We start from the raw sequence: 16,762 nt of genomic DNA, 5'->3' as shown, positions 1-16,762 counted from the left end.
TTGTATATAATGCGTCTCCGCTGTTGGTTGTAATATTGGTGAAGTAAATCCACACTTTGCTGAAGAAGCGTTAGCATACTCTTGAGCAGCAACAACAGTACCATGTACTCCGCCATTGTTGTGTATGTTTGTTCGCGCTTGCCTTTAAAATCGACACGTACTGCGCATGTCTACATACCGAACACGTACAAAAAATAAATAAATAAAACTAACACGTACTACGCACGTGCGTGACGTAACCTTTTTCAAAGATTCCCGTATTGGGTGTTTACACGAAAACGATAATGGTAGCGTTTTCAAAAAACTTGCACTTTGAAACCCGTTTTCAAAAATATGCATTTTCAGTCCCCAAAACGCCGTTGTCGTGTAAACGAACAGGCAAAACGCATAAAAAGTTCCCTGTTTCTGGCTGAAAACGTTGTCGTGTAAACAGCCCCTAACAAACATTTTTCAGCTTTTGTTAGCCTTCTCTGCACATTTAAAGGGACATTAATATAGAGAGACGGAAGTAAAACAGTGGGAAAAGAGGGAGAATCAAGGATCAAGAAATGTTGCGAGCTGGCTTCCAACTCATATCAACCCCTCGAGGCAACATGGCACAGCAGATTGGAGCACATGCATTAAGATATGTAGGAAACATTATGGAGTGTGGTTTGAGCCCTGGGAACTTAAAGTCAACATATAATGAAAGTTCTCTAATGGCGCTTTTCCACTGCATGGTACGGCACGGTACAGTTCGGTACGGTTCACTTTTGGGGGGTTTTCCACTGGGTACAGTACCTGGTACTTTTTTTAGTTGAGGTTGCACGTGAACCGTACCGTTACCAAAACGCGATGTGTAAACTCTACTGATTGGCCGGAGAGAATCGTCACTACCTGCATCACTTAACTTGCGACACAAACACAACAGGTACGCTAGATTTAAATCAGCACAGCCGGAAGGATCGAACGCAACTGTTTTGAATGAGCGCACCTTTTTTTAACAACCAAAAAATAGCTGTTTCGTGGTCTGTTGAGGAAGTACAGACGTTCCTCTCGTTGATAGCAGAGGAGTGGATCCAGCGAGAGCTTGATGGGGTGACGCAGAATGAAAAAGTTTTTCAGGAGTCACGGCGCAACTATAACGACATGTGAATAATTCTGCCGACTCTAAAGCGGTGCTAAACAGCAGTGGAGACGCAAACCGAGCCGAGCCGTGCCGTATTGAGCTGTGCTGAGCCGAGTCGTACCATGCAGTGGAAAATCGCCATTTATGCATGTTGTTGGTTTTATTGTAAACAGTTCACCCAGGTATATGCACCTTTTTTGAAAAAATAATTTTTTATTAAAATATCATTATCACAATCTTCTGGTGAAAAGACAGACTTCTCTCTGGTTGCGTATGCTGTACTTCTCCAGTAATTTAGTTTGCAATCGACTACAGACTCGCATTCAGATCCATCTCCATCCAATTAACAACCACTGTATTGAACCAAGTCATTTTTTCATTTTTGATAGCCTGTTTCAATCTGATGTACACTAAAATGTATTCCAGGTCTCTGTCAGTACCTCAGTCTCCAGTGATTGTATCTCACGTGGGAGCTCCACAGCATGGCGGGTGAAGTAATCCATGGTGATGGCATCATTCCAGTAGCTCAAGTTGTTCTCCTGAGTTGCAGACTTCTTCTTTTTCCTCATACAGCATACGGTAAGCAGCACGGCTGAAGAAAAGAAGACATATTAATATTCTATATCTAACTCTTCTTCATTTTAGCCTTAAGACCACATTCATCTGAATTTTGTATGATGAATTTCAGAAAGTTGTAAGCAAAAGCCACTAACCCACAAAGGGAATATTATGTTATCTTGTGACTTTGGAAAAGTTCCTGTCAGTGCTGATGACAGAAAGTACAAGTTTCGAAAGCTGGAGGAAGTGTGATATTGGTTACTCACAGCATGAGGAGACAGGCACGCTTATGGCAAGAACCAACCACACAATGTCCATTTTGTCCAGGCAGATGGTGTTTTTTTCGTGAGGAGGACCCAGTGCAGGACCCGACTGGTTCCCAGACCCCCATGGGCCTTGCGTGGTGGCTGGGACCTGCCTGTTCATGAAGCTCCCGCTAGCTGTGGAGGGTGCCTCTGAGATGTTCGAATCATTTGCTGCAGGCCATGAGGCGTCAGTGCTGTTGATAACATCTGTGGCATCATTTAAAGAGACAATAGAATCAATTGTCATATTGGTGGTTCCATCACCTTGGATGTCCACAAAGTTTCCGCTCTCCGCTAAAGAAGTGAGATTGGATGTTGTAACATGGTTAGAGGGCAGGGCTAGAGCTGGGGGAGGAGACTGGATGCCAGTTTGTGCCAAAGCTCTTCCCACCGTTTCCAATGGGAGAGTGGGATTCTCCGTTGAAGACACATCACGCGATGTAATGGTGTGGTGCGAAGCCTCCTTATCCGTGTTCTGCCCTTTGTGGGTTTTGAAGTTTGAAGACAATGAAGGTGATGGTGGATGTTGAATGGGCTCCTTCACCTTCATCTCTCCAGTATCTGTGGTCCCCGAAATATCCTCGGCACCAGGGGCCACATCACTTTCAGTTCCTGAGAGAAAAGAATGACCCGAGCCAGAATTTGTGGCTTGGTTCACTGGCTTTATACTGATTGTACTTGGCTTGTCGGTATTAGTGCTAAAGTTCTGGTCTTGGGTTTTAGTGGTGAAAAACCCAGAGCTTGTTCTATTGACCATACTTCTAGAGGTCAGTTGGGGTGCTTCTGCTTCTGGAAGAGGGACTCTAGGTATTGCCTGATCCCTGGAACCAAAAGGATGCACCTCTACTGTTGTTGTTTGAATTATGGCAGATGGTACAGTGTTCTTCGGTGTCTGTAATGAGTGGACAGTAGTGGGTCTACTGATGGCTTCTAGAGAGGCCAGTGACTGAATGTGCAGATCCCCAGTCCTGGAACCCTCCTGCCAGCTCAAGGGTCCCGGTGAGAGGGTGGCGAGGGTTCTGCTGCTCGTTGACATCGAGACAAAATCCCGAGGGGTTTGGCTGGGTTGAAGCTCCTCTGTGGAGAACACCAGCCCAACTGGCACAGACAGAATCAGCAGAACACCTGAGAAAGAAAAACAGGCCATGAGAAGAATGCAGACATAATGCATTTATGTAAAATGCTCAGTCTCACTGCACATATAGCACCAAGGAAACTTTTACTTCAAGCTTTATTTAGTCCTAATGAGGTTCTTACAGAACCATTCAGGGATCAGTCAAGTAACAATCTTAGCTGGGGCAGCTTGATTAGAGTCTGATGAGCTTTAATGAATGCTGGTAAGGTTACTACAGCATCTTAATGACATAAAATGTGGACGTGCCCTGTCTTATGGTTCAAAATTGGACACCACTGCATGCACAAAAACCATACAACTACCTTCTAAGACACCTGATGATCAGAGTGAGGTCATTGTTTCATCTGCATGCCATTTTAGTTGCTATAGAAACCCAGATTTAGCTCTTAGAAGGGGAAGGCGGTGAGAGATGAGAGAACAACATCACAAACAGTATCAAGCCATGGAGAGATCTGAGATCTACAAATTTAAATCAGATCGACACTAATCACTCTGAAGCCACTCTGAAAGAAAAACGACACCACTGCTGTACATATACAGTGCATAGCTGTGCATTTGTTGCTGCCATAAAGCAATCCGCCCTTTTTGCAGAATTTCGTACCCGCTCATTAAACGTACATACTTCCAGAACAGACATTGGGGGTGGGGTGGGAAAGAAACAGAAGCAATTATTAAAGCCTTATTAGAAGTCATTCTAACATGATAATTATTTTGAAACTGATATGTTAAGGTAAATAACTGACAAACAGTGCTTTAAAACATCTGTCAGTGGTGAAATGAATTGTTATTATTATTATTATACTGCTACTACTACTAGTAATACTAATATAAATAATTCTATATACAGTATACTGTATCACACACAAGGTGTACAGCACCTTCCAGCAGGGGCTAACTTGACAATGCTAACTAGAAAAATGAAAATTTAGCATATACTAATATGAGCAAAAGGCTATACAATGGGTTTAAGAATTGAAACAAACTTCTCTTCTACAATTTCCCTGCTGCATTGATCAACAAGAAGACAGCACATTTTTTGAGTAAATGTTTAGTGAATGGTAAGTTCCCTATCCATACTTCACTCGTACTGCGTCTGCTAAGACACTATGGGAAAAAGTCATTTTTTCTCCTGAACTGAAGCCTTTTTCAATAATGCAGTGTAACTGCACAGCCACTGGTTCGTGCAGTGCACTTAAAAAACAAACCAATGGCTTGGCAGCAGTGCTGCACGAACCTATGGCCACGAAGCCCGCCAGAATGAGTGGGGCCAACTGGCTATATAAGCGGGCGCTTCGCCAGAGGATTCAGATTTCTTCTCCTTCAGCGACGACGACGTTCTTCGCTGATCTCCGCTGACTGGAGAGCCTGCTCACCGTTGACACGCCTCGCAGTGGAAAAGCGACCTCTCTGCTCGGCTGATTTGCCGCCTTCAGCACGCAGTGAACCAGCAGTGGTCCAGATTCCCCTGCCGTCATCCGGCGAGCCTTACTAAGAGCAAATTTCTAAGAGCACATTTTTGCTGCGTTGTTTCAAATGCCGCGCCGTTATTGCGGTACGTGCAGGTCTCCCCTGCGCGCCGATGACGGCCACCGTGAGTGCGTTTCCTGCTTGGGGAAATCCCACGTGGAATCCGCACTCACTGAGACGGATTGTTCCCACTGTGAGAACAGGAGTCTCGCCTCTCTGCACTCACGGATAGCTTTCTTTTCAGAGAGTGACTCCGCCCCTCGCGCCCTCCCTATTTCTTCCTCCCAGGAGCCTGTGAGGAAAAAGCAGCGGGGCAGGGGATCGCAGCGCTCGGATGCGAGCGAGCTCACGTCGGCTCAAGTGCCTCGCTCTCTCCACACAGAGAGGCTTCCCCCCTCCTCTTCTCCCAGCCTGACCAGTGTCCCTCTGCCAGCGCGAGCGATCTGGTCTCGTTCGGTGGGAGTGATGAGGAGCTGCTGGATGACAGCATGTCATTAGCAGCCTCGGATGCAGAGGAGCTGACGGGTTCGACTGCCGACCCGCCCCCTGCCGTCGTCCGAGCCCAGCGACATTAAGCCCGGGATGGATGCCGAATTACTCCGTGTCTGCTCGAAAGCCGTCGAGTAGCTGGGATTGGAGTGGTCTCCACCGGAGGAGCCCTCCCGCAGTCCTCTGGACGAATGGTTCCTCCCGGGGCGCCGTCAAGCCCCTCGTCAGCGATCCTCTTCTTTTTTCCTGGAGGTCCATGACGAGCTCACCAGGTCGTGGCACGCCCCATACTCTGCATGCCTCCGTACTTCCACTTCATCCGCCCTCACTTCGGTGGACGGCGCTGAAGATAAGGGATACGAGAAGCTGCCTCTGCTAGACGAGTCAGTGGCCACGCATCTCTGCCCGCCCACTGCTATTGGCTGGAAGGCAAAGGCCGCCCATCCATCCAAGCCGTGTAGGACGACTTAAGCCCTCACTGGACGTGCCTACTCCTCTGCTGGGCAAGCAGCTTCGGCGCTCCATTCAATGGCGTTCCTCCAGGTCTTCCTGGCCAAACTCCTCGCCAGCACGGATGAGTCTGGCCCAGACCCAGCGTCACTCAGGGAGCTGAGAAGTGCGACGGACCTGGCTTTGCGCGCCACCAAAGCTACGGCTGAGGCTATAGGGCGTTCCATGGCCAGTCTGGTGGTGCTCAAGCGCCATTTATGGCTGACCTTGACGGAAATCAAGGACGCCGACAAGGTTCCCTTCCTTGATGCTCCGGTCTCCCCCACCGGTCTGTTCGGGCCAGCGGTCGAAGGCTTCGCTGAGCATTCCACGGAGGCACAAAAGCCATCCCAAGCCATGCGACACTTCCTGCCCAAACGCTCTAGCTCTGCAGCTGCCTCTAGTCGCCCCAAGTCTGCGCCGACACAGCAGCCCGCAAAGCCTGCACCTGCGGCTGGCGTCACCACCCAGCCAGCCAAGCCTGAGCCTCGTCAACGTTCCCTCTCGGCCAAACGCTACCCGTTTCCGAAGCGCCAGGGACCCCGGCCCAAGATAGCGCTGGACCCTGCGCCTCAGGCGTCGTCCTGATCTACGGGACAGAAAGAGGACCACCCCCCAAGCTGCCTCTCTTAAGCTGCCAATCACCCCGTCCAGTTCCGGGTGCAGTCAGCGATGTGTTTGCTGCAAACTCTGGGCCCGTTCAAGCGCCCAAGGGGCGATCCGCTGTTATAGCGGGCAGATTAAACCCTGCGGTCTGTCTTGTATTTTCTTTATGATCGTGAAAAGAACTAAAAATACTTCGTCATTTTTGATCGTACAAATAAGAATAAGGTATCGTTTGAAACTGCAAAGGGTCTACTTTTATTTGTGTATAGTCATAATAACAACAAAACAATGTGCTTTTGTAAAATATAGAAAATAAACAGGGTGCATTCTCCACCACGTAAATAAAACAACCTGAATCTCTATGAATACTTGCCTCAAAACATGAGAAATATATGTATAGAAAGCTTGAAATGTCTACTTTTAAATGAAGTAAGTTACGTCCAAAACAAATATTCTGTGATAAAGTAATCTGTATGAAACCAACGCGATGTCCAGTTTTCCCGTCTCAACTCATTATCTCTAGTGCAGTCACGCCCATGAGCCGATCGCGCTTTTCAGATTCTAAACATCCACGTGAGACATGCGTGCATGTAAACGCCCACATCGCCTCCGTGTAAACAAACAAGTTAATCCCGGCTACTTTTTGGTTCTGGAAGAAGACGCGCTGAGAGAAATAAACCCAAATTTACCTCAGAATAAGAATGCATCATGCAGCTAGATCCAGTGGAGAATATCACTCTGATATTACTAGTTAAACTTTTCCCAAACTATAATTCCTGACTACATGTATGAAATCAAGTGAAACATTTTGAAACGTCATTGTCTAAACATCTCATAACGCCAGGATGTTTGTTTATTGTTTTATAACATATAAAACCACAAGATATAAAAGTAGTGTTAACACTATTAGAGTCTAGGAATGTTTGGCACAAAGGTGTGTTACTGTTCAAGTCTCAGTGTTCAGATCAGTATGTTCAATAATGTGTCCTTGACCTTCACTGTTTACTCTCCTCACACTCTTTCTTACCTGCCTCAGTCACATTCATGTTGATGGCCCATTATGGAGGCCCTTTGTCTCTCAGGTGTAAATCACTAAATATTTATGGCCATTGTCACTCCCTTGCATATGCCTTTCTAACACAAATCATGTCTTACAAAAGTTAAATGAATATATTGTTTTCTGTGAACGAGTAAACAGGATAATTTTCACATTATTTTGTAGCAAAAACTCTAGTCTACCACATCCAGTTCTCAAAAGTCTTGTGAACAAATATTCTGTATGTGTTTTATGGCCTTATTTTAGTGACTTAAAAATTTAAGTTTTTCACAAACCACGCATAAACGTTGTTTTCTCAAAAACACAAACATGTACATTCATGCTGCTCACATATTATCGTAGTCCAGATTGTGCTGAATACAGTATTATCAGACTTTAGCCATTAATATGTTTTTAAGATACTGAAAAAAATACAAATGTCAGCGCATGTCAAAACTTCTCCAGGACCCCAAAACACCCTCAGACCCCAGCCGGTTTAAAACACAAACATTTTCAAAAAGAGAGCAGATTTCCTCTTCCATTTCTCAAGAAAACCGTGTCCCCTTGCTGCGACCAGGCACTCGAACCAATCCAAACCCTGACTTCCCAGGCCGTGGCATGGGAGTGTCAGAGTGGGTTCTGGGGATAATAAAGCGAGGCTATTCACTTCAATTCGCTCGAAGACCCCCACGCTTCAACGGGGTGGTCCCCACTTCGGTTCAGAGCAAGGACGCACACGTCCTGCGCTCCGAAGTGAAAAATCTGCTGGCAAAGGGAGCCATAGAGACGGTTCCTCCAGCTCAGAGCGAGTTAGGCTTCTACAGCCGTTACTTCCTCGTCCCAAGAAGGATGGCGGCCTGCGGCCCATCCTCGATCTCAGACGCCTGAATAATGCCCTCATGAAACGGCCATTCAGGATGACTACACTGAAGCAGATCCTCTCGCAAATCTGCCCAGAGGACTGGTTCTTTTCTCTGGACTTGAAAGACGCCTACTTTCACATCCAGATAGCCCCCCACCACAGGCGATTCTTGAGATTCGCCTTCGAGGGAGTGGCTTATCAGTACAAGGTCCTTCCCTTTGGATTGTCCCTGGCTCCACGCACTTTCACGTAGGGCATGGAATGCGGCTCTTTCCCCTCTGAGGCAGAAGGGAATCCCCATTCTCAATTACCTCGACGACTGGCTTGGTCTGGCCCAGTCAGAGGCAGAGTTACTATCTCACAGAGCCCTCCTCCTCAGCTATTTAGAATGCCTGGGGCTCAGGGTCAATTTTGCCAAGAGTGCACTGTCCGCCAGCCAACGAGTATCGTTCCTGGGAACAGTGTTCGACTCAACCCAAATGAGAGAGGTGGTCGCGACAGAACATGCTCTGATCATAAAGCAGCTCGCGGCTTCCTTCAAGGTCAGTGCCTCTCGCCGAGGGGTCAAGGCATTTCAGAAGATGCTGGGCCTTATGGCCGCAGCGTCTCCGGTGCTACATTTGGGCCTGCTTCGTATGCGTCCCCTTCCATACTGGCTGAAACTGCGTGTTCCATCCCATGCGTGGCGTCACGGATGCCTGCTTATCAGGGTAGACTAGGCCTGTGTAACAGCCCTGACCCCTTGGAAGAATACTCAGTGGGTGGAACAGGGCACCCCCCTGGGAATGGTCAGCAGGAGAAAGGTGGTTTCGACAGATGCTTCCAACTCGGGTTGTGTTGTGTGAAGGAAAACCTGTGTGAAGGAAAACCGTCTTTCGGCCTCTGCTCGAAAGTGGAGGATGGTCTTCACATCAACTGCCTCAAAATGCTGGCGGTATGTCGGGCCTGTCAAACCTTCCTACCGGACCTGAGGGGACACCACATTCTGGTCCACTCAGACAGCATGACCGTGGTGTCCTACATAAATCGCCAGGGAGGGCTTTCCTCGAGGCGCTTCTTTGTGCTGGTGGAGCGCCTCCTGGAATGGGCTCAGCTCAACTTGCGCTCGCTGAGAGCAGTGCACGTTTCGGGGAAACTGAACCAAGGAGCGGACATGTTGTCACGAAGCAAAGTCCCCTCAGAAGAGTGGATGCTTCATCAGCAGACGGTTGAAAAAATTTGGAAGGTCTTTGGCAAGGCGGAAGTGGACCTCTTCGCCTCAAAAGGCAACTCATTGCCCAATTTATTATTCCAGGGACAAGGACGCATTGGCCCACAACTGGCCCAACCTCCTTCTCTATGCTTTTCCCCTGATCGCCCTGATCCTGCAGGTAATCAGACGAATCAGGGAACAAGAACACAAGGTTCTCCTGGTGGCCCCGCTCTGGAGAAACCAGCATTGGTTATCAGAGCTGTTGCAGCTGCTCATAGCAGCCCCATGGCCCATTACCCTGAGGCGGGATCTTCTCTCTCAGGCGAACAGGACGATATGGCACCCCCAATCCACGCTCAAACAAACTTTCCATTTTCTGAGGGGGGCTAGGAGGCTGAATCCACCCCGTCGCCTCACTGTCCCTACGTGGGACCTGTCCACTGTTCTGAGGGCCTTGAAGGGTCCTCCCTTTGAGCCGCTGCAGTCTGTTGACCTTCGGTCCCTGTCGTTGAAAACCGCTCTGCTGCTAGCTTTAGCATCGGTCAAATGAATGGGAGACTTACAGGCACTCTCTGTGAGCCCTACCTGCCTGGAGTTCGGGCCTGGCGACTCTAAGGTCGTCCTGAAACCGAGGCATGGTTATATACCTAAGGTGCTCTCTACTCCATTCAGGGCGCAGGTCACTACACTCTCTGTGCTTCCTCCCTCAGAAGAGGACCAGGAGTTGAATTTACTCTGACAGGGCGCTGAAAATTTAGGCAGTCTGAACAGCTCTTTGTTTGCTTCGGTGGCCGAGGGCATCCGGTCACGAAGCAGAGACTTTCTAAGTGGATAGTTGATGCTATTATGCTAGCCTACTCTTCCTTGGGCCTGCAGTGCCCCATTGGAGTACGAGCCCATTCAACTAGAGGCGTCTGCTCTTCTTGGGCATGATCTAGCGGCGTGTCCATTGCCAGTGTTGGGGAAGCTACTCTGAAACTGTAGCTTGACCAGCTACAAGCTACTTGTAAATTAAAGTAGTTAAGCTACATTCAAGCTACCCTTCTGAAAAAGTAGCTAGCTACACTACAAGTTACTATCAAAAAGTAGCTAGCTACATTGAAACTACTTTCAATTTTTTATTTTATTTTTTTTTATAATTAACATTACAAATAACTAAATAATTATTACTGAAGAATTATAATGAAGTTATAAGTAAAATATAATAAAGTTATTAGTAAAATATTTGGGGTTTAAAACAACGTAATGCAATCATGATTTCAAAGAGTGGGGTGAATTCAGGTTGATTGGGACACTTTTCCAAGCCATTTCAATGACAAAAAGTGTCCCAATCATTTGATTTTGTAAACTATCCGATACACACAATAATAAAATAGGCTACTGTATAGTTATACAGTTATGTAGCAAAATAGCAAAGTGCAAAATTGCTACTAACATAAATTACAGTTGATTCATGTGAAATATCCACTCCTGTACATCCTTTGCCATATCATCAGATGATCTCTTGTGGGTGGAAAGACTGTAAAGCCGCACGGTGCGTGATATCACAACAGATGGCGGTAATGATCAAATTTAGTTTGTGATCTAGTCAGAAGAAGACGCTGTGTGCGCTGCTTCAATGCATTACAGACTCGTGACTCATCAGAATGCAAAACGGAATTTAGCATTTGGTCGCGCTACACCGCCACTTGCTGGAAAAAGTAGTTAGCTACAGGAAAAGCTACACTGTTTTAAAAGTAGCATCGCTACTGTAAAGCTACTGAAAAATTTAGTTATGCTAGTAGCGTCGCTACTTATAGCTAGCTACTCCCCAACACTGTCCATTGCGGAAATTTGTGCGACGGCCGGTTGGGCCCCGCCATCCACATTTGCTAGGTTTTATAACCTGGACGTCCCTGCCTTGCAGGCTAGGGTTCTTTCTGCATAACTGGCATACGCAGTACCGCTCTGAGCAGGAGTTTGGTGTAGCATGCTCAAACCCATCAGAGGCTTTACTTGTGCGCTCTCGGCCCTCATGGGTGCCGGGGCTGTGCAAGTCTTCTGGAACGATCACTCAGGCCGGGTGTGACCTCTGTGAGCTTAGCCCGTTCACCTTGGAGGTGTTTACTATTCTTGTCTCCTTGGGCCCTGAGGTGCCTAGGGCAAGGATACACTTGTAGTCGTTCCTCTGCCATAGCACGGCGTGATTGTACTGGTTCCCATAGCGTCTTAGCAGACGCAGTACGAGTTAAGTATCAATAGGGAACGTACTCGGTTACAAATGTAACCTCGGTTCCCTGAGATACGGGAACGAGTACTGCGTTGCTAGCCGTGCTATGCAGCTGCACGACTCAGTCGTCGCTTCAGTCGAAGTAATCTGAATCCTATGGCGAAGCACCCGCTTATATAGCCAGATGGCCCCACCCATTCTGGCAGGCTTTGGCGGGCTTCGTGGTCATAGGTTCATGCAGCACCACCAGAACCAATGGTCGTGCAGTTAGAGTGCGTTATTGAAAAAGGCTTCAGTTCAGGAGAAAAAAATGACTTTTTCCCATAGTGTCTTAGCAGACGCAGTACTTGTTCCTGTATCTCAGGGAACTGAAGGTAACGTTTGTAATTGAGTATGTTTCCTACCTATCAAAAGTTGCCCATGTTGAGTAAGCAGTGAAGAGAGATAAACAGTGTTTCATTCAAGTGCTAATGCTAATTCCAAATTACTATATCAAACACGAGCATGCCCATGCAAGAAATCTACATGGCTATGATGACAATATGACCATGCTGATTTCAAAGTTGTTGACAGTATTTGCTGTGTCCTGTTTTATTTATTTTTTGGAATCAAAAGGAATTACATCTAACATCCAGCCTTACCAATCCAACACAGCATTAATAAAACATCACCCTGTAAATAAAACATGAATCGTTGCTTATTTCACAACAAAGTGGTGTGTTTAGATCAGACACAAGCTCTTAGCTCTCTCCCCTCAGTACACATCCTCAACAGACTCCCAGAGCGTTTAACAAGCCATGGATCTGAAGGTTCACACAGCCACTAAAATCATCTGAACATGAGCTCCCTGGTCCAATGTAAACACACGCTGTCCTATTAGCACAGTCATGTTTTACAATTTATCAAATCAAAAATATTAAAAGTGTGGAAATGGCTTTTAAGTCTTAGCATCAGAAAAATCCCTTAGTAATTTGTATTGAGTTTTTGGTGTATTGGTATTTTAATGTCTCCCTCTGGTTTGTACTATGTTAATTAATTAATTATTTGGATGATGAGTCAAAAATTATGTTATATGAAAGATGAGAAATCACACAGGAAAATCATAAGCCAAAAAACTTCATTACAGACAAAATACTAGCATGCTACTCTTTTGCTACTAATTCTGCCATATGGAATAGCATACTACTCTGTTGAAAAAACAGCATATGCTGGTTAGGTACATTTTGAAGCATGGCAGCTTGTTTGAGCTGGTTTAAGATAGTCATGTGCTGGTCCTAAGCTGGTCATAAGCAACTAGTTCCAGCTTAAACCAGCTCATGACCAACTAAGGACCAGCTTAAACCAGCTTATGACCAGCTCAAACCCGCTGCCATGCTTCAAAACATACCTAACCAGCATATGCTGTTTTTTCAACAAGGTAGTAGAATATAGCATAGGCCTATGTAGCATATTAGCATGCTACTCTTACTATTTCTGTGTATACTATGGAATAGTATACTAGCATATATGGGACATTCTACCAGAAACGTACATTTCCACTGTACACGGGTGTAATAAATATAAATATAACTTCATAATATATAAAGTATATTTTACTATGATACAGCAAATGTATAGACATTTAACTGAATAGCACAAAGTAAAGTAACTGTGGTACCACATAATATTACGGCTCAGTAATAACAGGGCAATACAATGGTAATATCTGCATTATTACTTAGGAAATTACATGTTAATAACGGAAATTGCATGTAATTTCCTAGGTAATAATGTAGATATTACCATGGTATCTGTATGAATTGGAATAATTACAGTCATCATTACTCAAAGCTTATATAGATGACAATTACATCTATATATGAAGAGTTTATTTGCAAAAACAGATAACTCCGTTTTTTTTTATTTTCAAAAATCATGTTTTTTATTATGTAATCATGTTTTAATTGTGTTTTATTGTGTTAGTTAGCTGTAATTGTTAGTTATTTTTTAACCTAATCAAAATAACCCAACTAAAGTTTGACTAATCTGTTTTTGCAAATAAACTCTTCATATGTATTGAAATATAATTCATATACAAAGTGCAGTGCTACATAGGCCTAGGTAAAAGAGGGATAAAATTTAAAAAATTTGTCGATGAGCATAAAAAGCTTCAGATTTACAGTGTAATGTCTATTTATTCAAATAATGTTTTACTATGGCATGCGTTAAATACATATTATATGCAATAAAGGTAATAAAAAACAACAATGCCATTCACTTGTAAGGCAGTGTCACAGGACTGTCAGGCCCTCACACACAGGGATGTGACGGGGCCTGATGTGACAGGGCCTGACGGTCGGCCATTTTAAACTGCCATTACTCAGCCTGCTAGCATGCTAGCATAAAAACTGTTAACATGCAATCAAGGAATTTCAGTAACTTTTTTAGACATGTTTTGGATTTAAACGATTTTCATTACCGTATTGACCCGAATATAAGATATAAGATGTTTTTTTCTTGGAAATACATCTGAAAAAACGCGGTCGTCTTATATTCAGGCTCTAGACTTTGACATGTCAATAATACACCCACAACAATAGGTGGCGCCAAATACGCATAAAACGAGTGTGCCATGAAATACGTAATGTAATGCGTGTTGTAAAGATCGCGAGTAAAAACAAAAGAAAAAGAAAACCTTACAGCTGCATGAGTCATGACTGTCACGTTAGCCTGATGGGACCAAACTCCCTTTGTGATTTTAAAACGTAAGACAGTACCCAGATTTGAAGACTACAGTAAGATTTAACTTCTACTGTTAATAAGATTTTGGTAGGCTACTATTAGATGGATAGCCTAAATATCCTAATTCAGATGGGCTATCTGTTTTTTTTTTTAAGTTTTACTACGAAAAGACAAGATTTGGTTTTTAAAAAGCCTTTTTCCAAAAGGTATATCTGGAAAAAGCGGGGTCGTCTTATAATCAGGGTTGTCTTATATTTGGGCCAATACGGTATTTTCTGGGATGTTTTACCGTGACAGGGCCTGACCCTTTAGCTCGTCCTCCTCAAAAAAATCATACAAAAGCAAGCTTAAAATCATAAAATTCAATGTCAGAATGCACCCTTGATCAGTTTCAGCTTCACCTCAGTCAAATGATGTCACTTCCTTTGAGTCATACCTTTAAAGACGCATTACACACATTTTATGTTGAATTTTATGTAAACGTGACAGGACTGACCGAAAACATGGGGACAGTTGTAAAATAGTATTTATTTGTAGAATTTATGTATAATTTCATGTTTTTAATCAGTTGATGTGAATGATAACAACTTAAACTTGTTATTGATGGAGTTTTTTTTCTAAATAACAGTTTTTAGCAAAACTATGAAAGCTGTAGGTCAAATTTGGCTGAGGACAAGGACAAGGACAGGATTTGTAATTTTCAAAAGTGTTTTTAATAAATTAAAAAATATCTGAGAACCTAATGAATGACATATTCCTTTACAGAACAACTCACAGAAATCAACCATCAGTCAGTTTTAGACATTTTTTGGATGTAATACTTTTTATTCACTGTAACAAGTCAAGGACAGATAATGTAAATTTCTGGTAGAATGTCCCATATAACATATCATGAATACTGGAATATGTTGCATACTAGCATGCTACTCTTACTATTTCTACTATATGGAATAGCATAGCATATATAGCAAAACATAGCATATGTACTATAGCATACAAGCATGCTAATTTGACTATTTCTGTCATATGGAATATCATTCTAGCATATATCATATATATATCATATATATCATACAAGAATGCTATTCTTTATATTTCTGCTACATGGAATCGCATGGGCTACTAGCATACTAGCAAACTAGCCTGTATTTCATAGGATTACACAGAATTTCTATCTAACAAAAAGTAATAATTACAGATCATATGACTGACAATTCTAAATATTAATTTCTGCTCTATACCTTCAAAGATTTGGTAGCCTACTACTAAGGCAGTCTTTTTAAGTACACCAACTCCCATAAATGGCGTACCGGCATCCAGTCAGAGTGTACATGACTATTTCAGGCAGTTCTTGCATTTTTTGTTGGCAATATACATCAGACCTTCAGTGAACAGACTGTGGGCGGTCTGTGGGTGTTCTGTCTGAGTCTTAGATTAGGACTATTGTTAAGTAGAAAACCAAAAAAGGATGATCCAGGAACATGTCCAACTTGAGTAAATCACGTTAATCCACGAGTGACGTACAGTATGTGTGTGGTTGTATGTGTGTATGAATGGAAGTGACAAAGAAAGACAAAGAATTTGTCATACTACTGTTTTTTTTTGCTTTTAAAAACACTGGCCTTACCAAGGTTACCTCCAATCTATCAGTGAATGACTCACTCTCTAGTGACATTTATGCTAGCACACAAACACACATCCACACTCCTGTGACTCACAGTGTAATAGTGAGGGGGAGGCACAGGAGGACAGCACATAATACATCACAGCACTGGGTGAAAACACACAATGGATACTTTGCAAGATGAGCACTGGACCATAAGGGGCATGTGGGTGTTACTTCAACTACAGACACTTCTAATGTCTCAGAGGTTGATTTGGTAACACTTTATAATAACATTCAGTTGCAAGTCATTTATAAGTGATTAGTTAATGATGAACTAATCATTCACAAAATATTCATAAGCGATTAATACGTGATATGCTAACAATTTGTTTATGTTTTGTTAATTAATTTACAAGTAATTTACAAGTAATTAGTTAATGATGAACTAATCATTTACAAAACATGACTATGCATTCATAAATGATTAATTAATAAGTGATATGTTAATATTTTTATCTATGTTTTGTAGATTAAGTTATAAATAATTTACAAGTGATTAGATGATGATTAACTAATAATTTACAAAACATGACTATACGTTCACAAATGATTATTAAGTTATATGCTAAGCAGGGATTGTAGGTGGGGGGAGTGAATGTACAGCGCTCTCTCCCACCTTCAATACCACGACTGAGGTGCCCTTGTGCAAGGCACCGAACCCCCAACTGCTCCCCGGGCGCCGCAGCAAAAATGGCTGCCCACTGCCCAATGTGTGTGTTCACGGTGTGTGTGTTCACTGCTGTGTGTGTGCACTTTGGATGGGATAAATGCAGAGCACTAATTCCGAGTATGGGTCACCATACTTGGCCACATGTCAGGTCACTTGTCACTTGTAATGAAATGTGTTTATGCGGTTAAAAAAACACATTATTTTCCACATACTGTACATTATTGTTTCTCCTCTATGCCCCGCCTTTTT

The 16,762-nt window shown here is 43.8% G+C and overlaps 1 protein-coding gene across 1 annotated transcript in view; it reads right to left on the bottom strand.

Annotated features, from left to right (window-relative positions):
• LOC107691423 (transmembrane protein 108-like) overlaps positions 1-16,762 on the bottom strand; it is a 40,627-nt gene that overhangs the window by 1,952 nt on the left and 21,913 nt on the right. The window contains exons 3-4 of the mRNA XM_016490010.1: positions 1,933-3,096; positions 1,549-1,700 (exon numbers count right to left, since the gene is read on the bottom strand). Coding sequence (XP_016345496.1) covers positions 1,549-1,700; positions 1,933-3,096 — 1,316 coding nt within the window. The remainder of the gene's footprint in view (positions 1-1,548; positions 1,701-1,932; positions 3,097-16,762) is intronic.

The sequence above is a fragment of the Sinocyclocheilus anshuiensis genome, unplaced genomic scaffold (assembly GCF_001515605.1).
Source record: "Sinocyclocheilus anshuiensis isolate Anshui unplaced genomic scaffold, SAMN03320099.WGS_v1.1 scaffold106, whole genome shotgun sequence".
Taxonomy (NCBI): Eukaryota; Metazoa; Chordata; class Actinopteri; order Cypriniformes; family Cyprinidae; genus Sinocyclocheilus; species Sinocyclocheilus anshuiensis.
The sequence above is the reverse complement of the archived record's forward strand: the minus strand, read 5'-3'. Positions and strand labels throughout refer to the sequence as shown.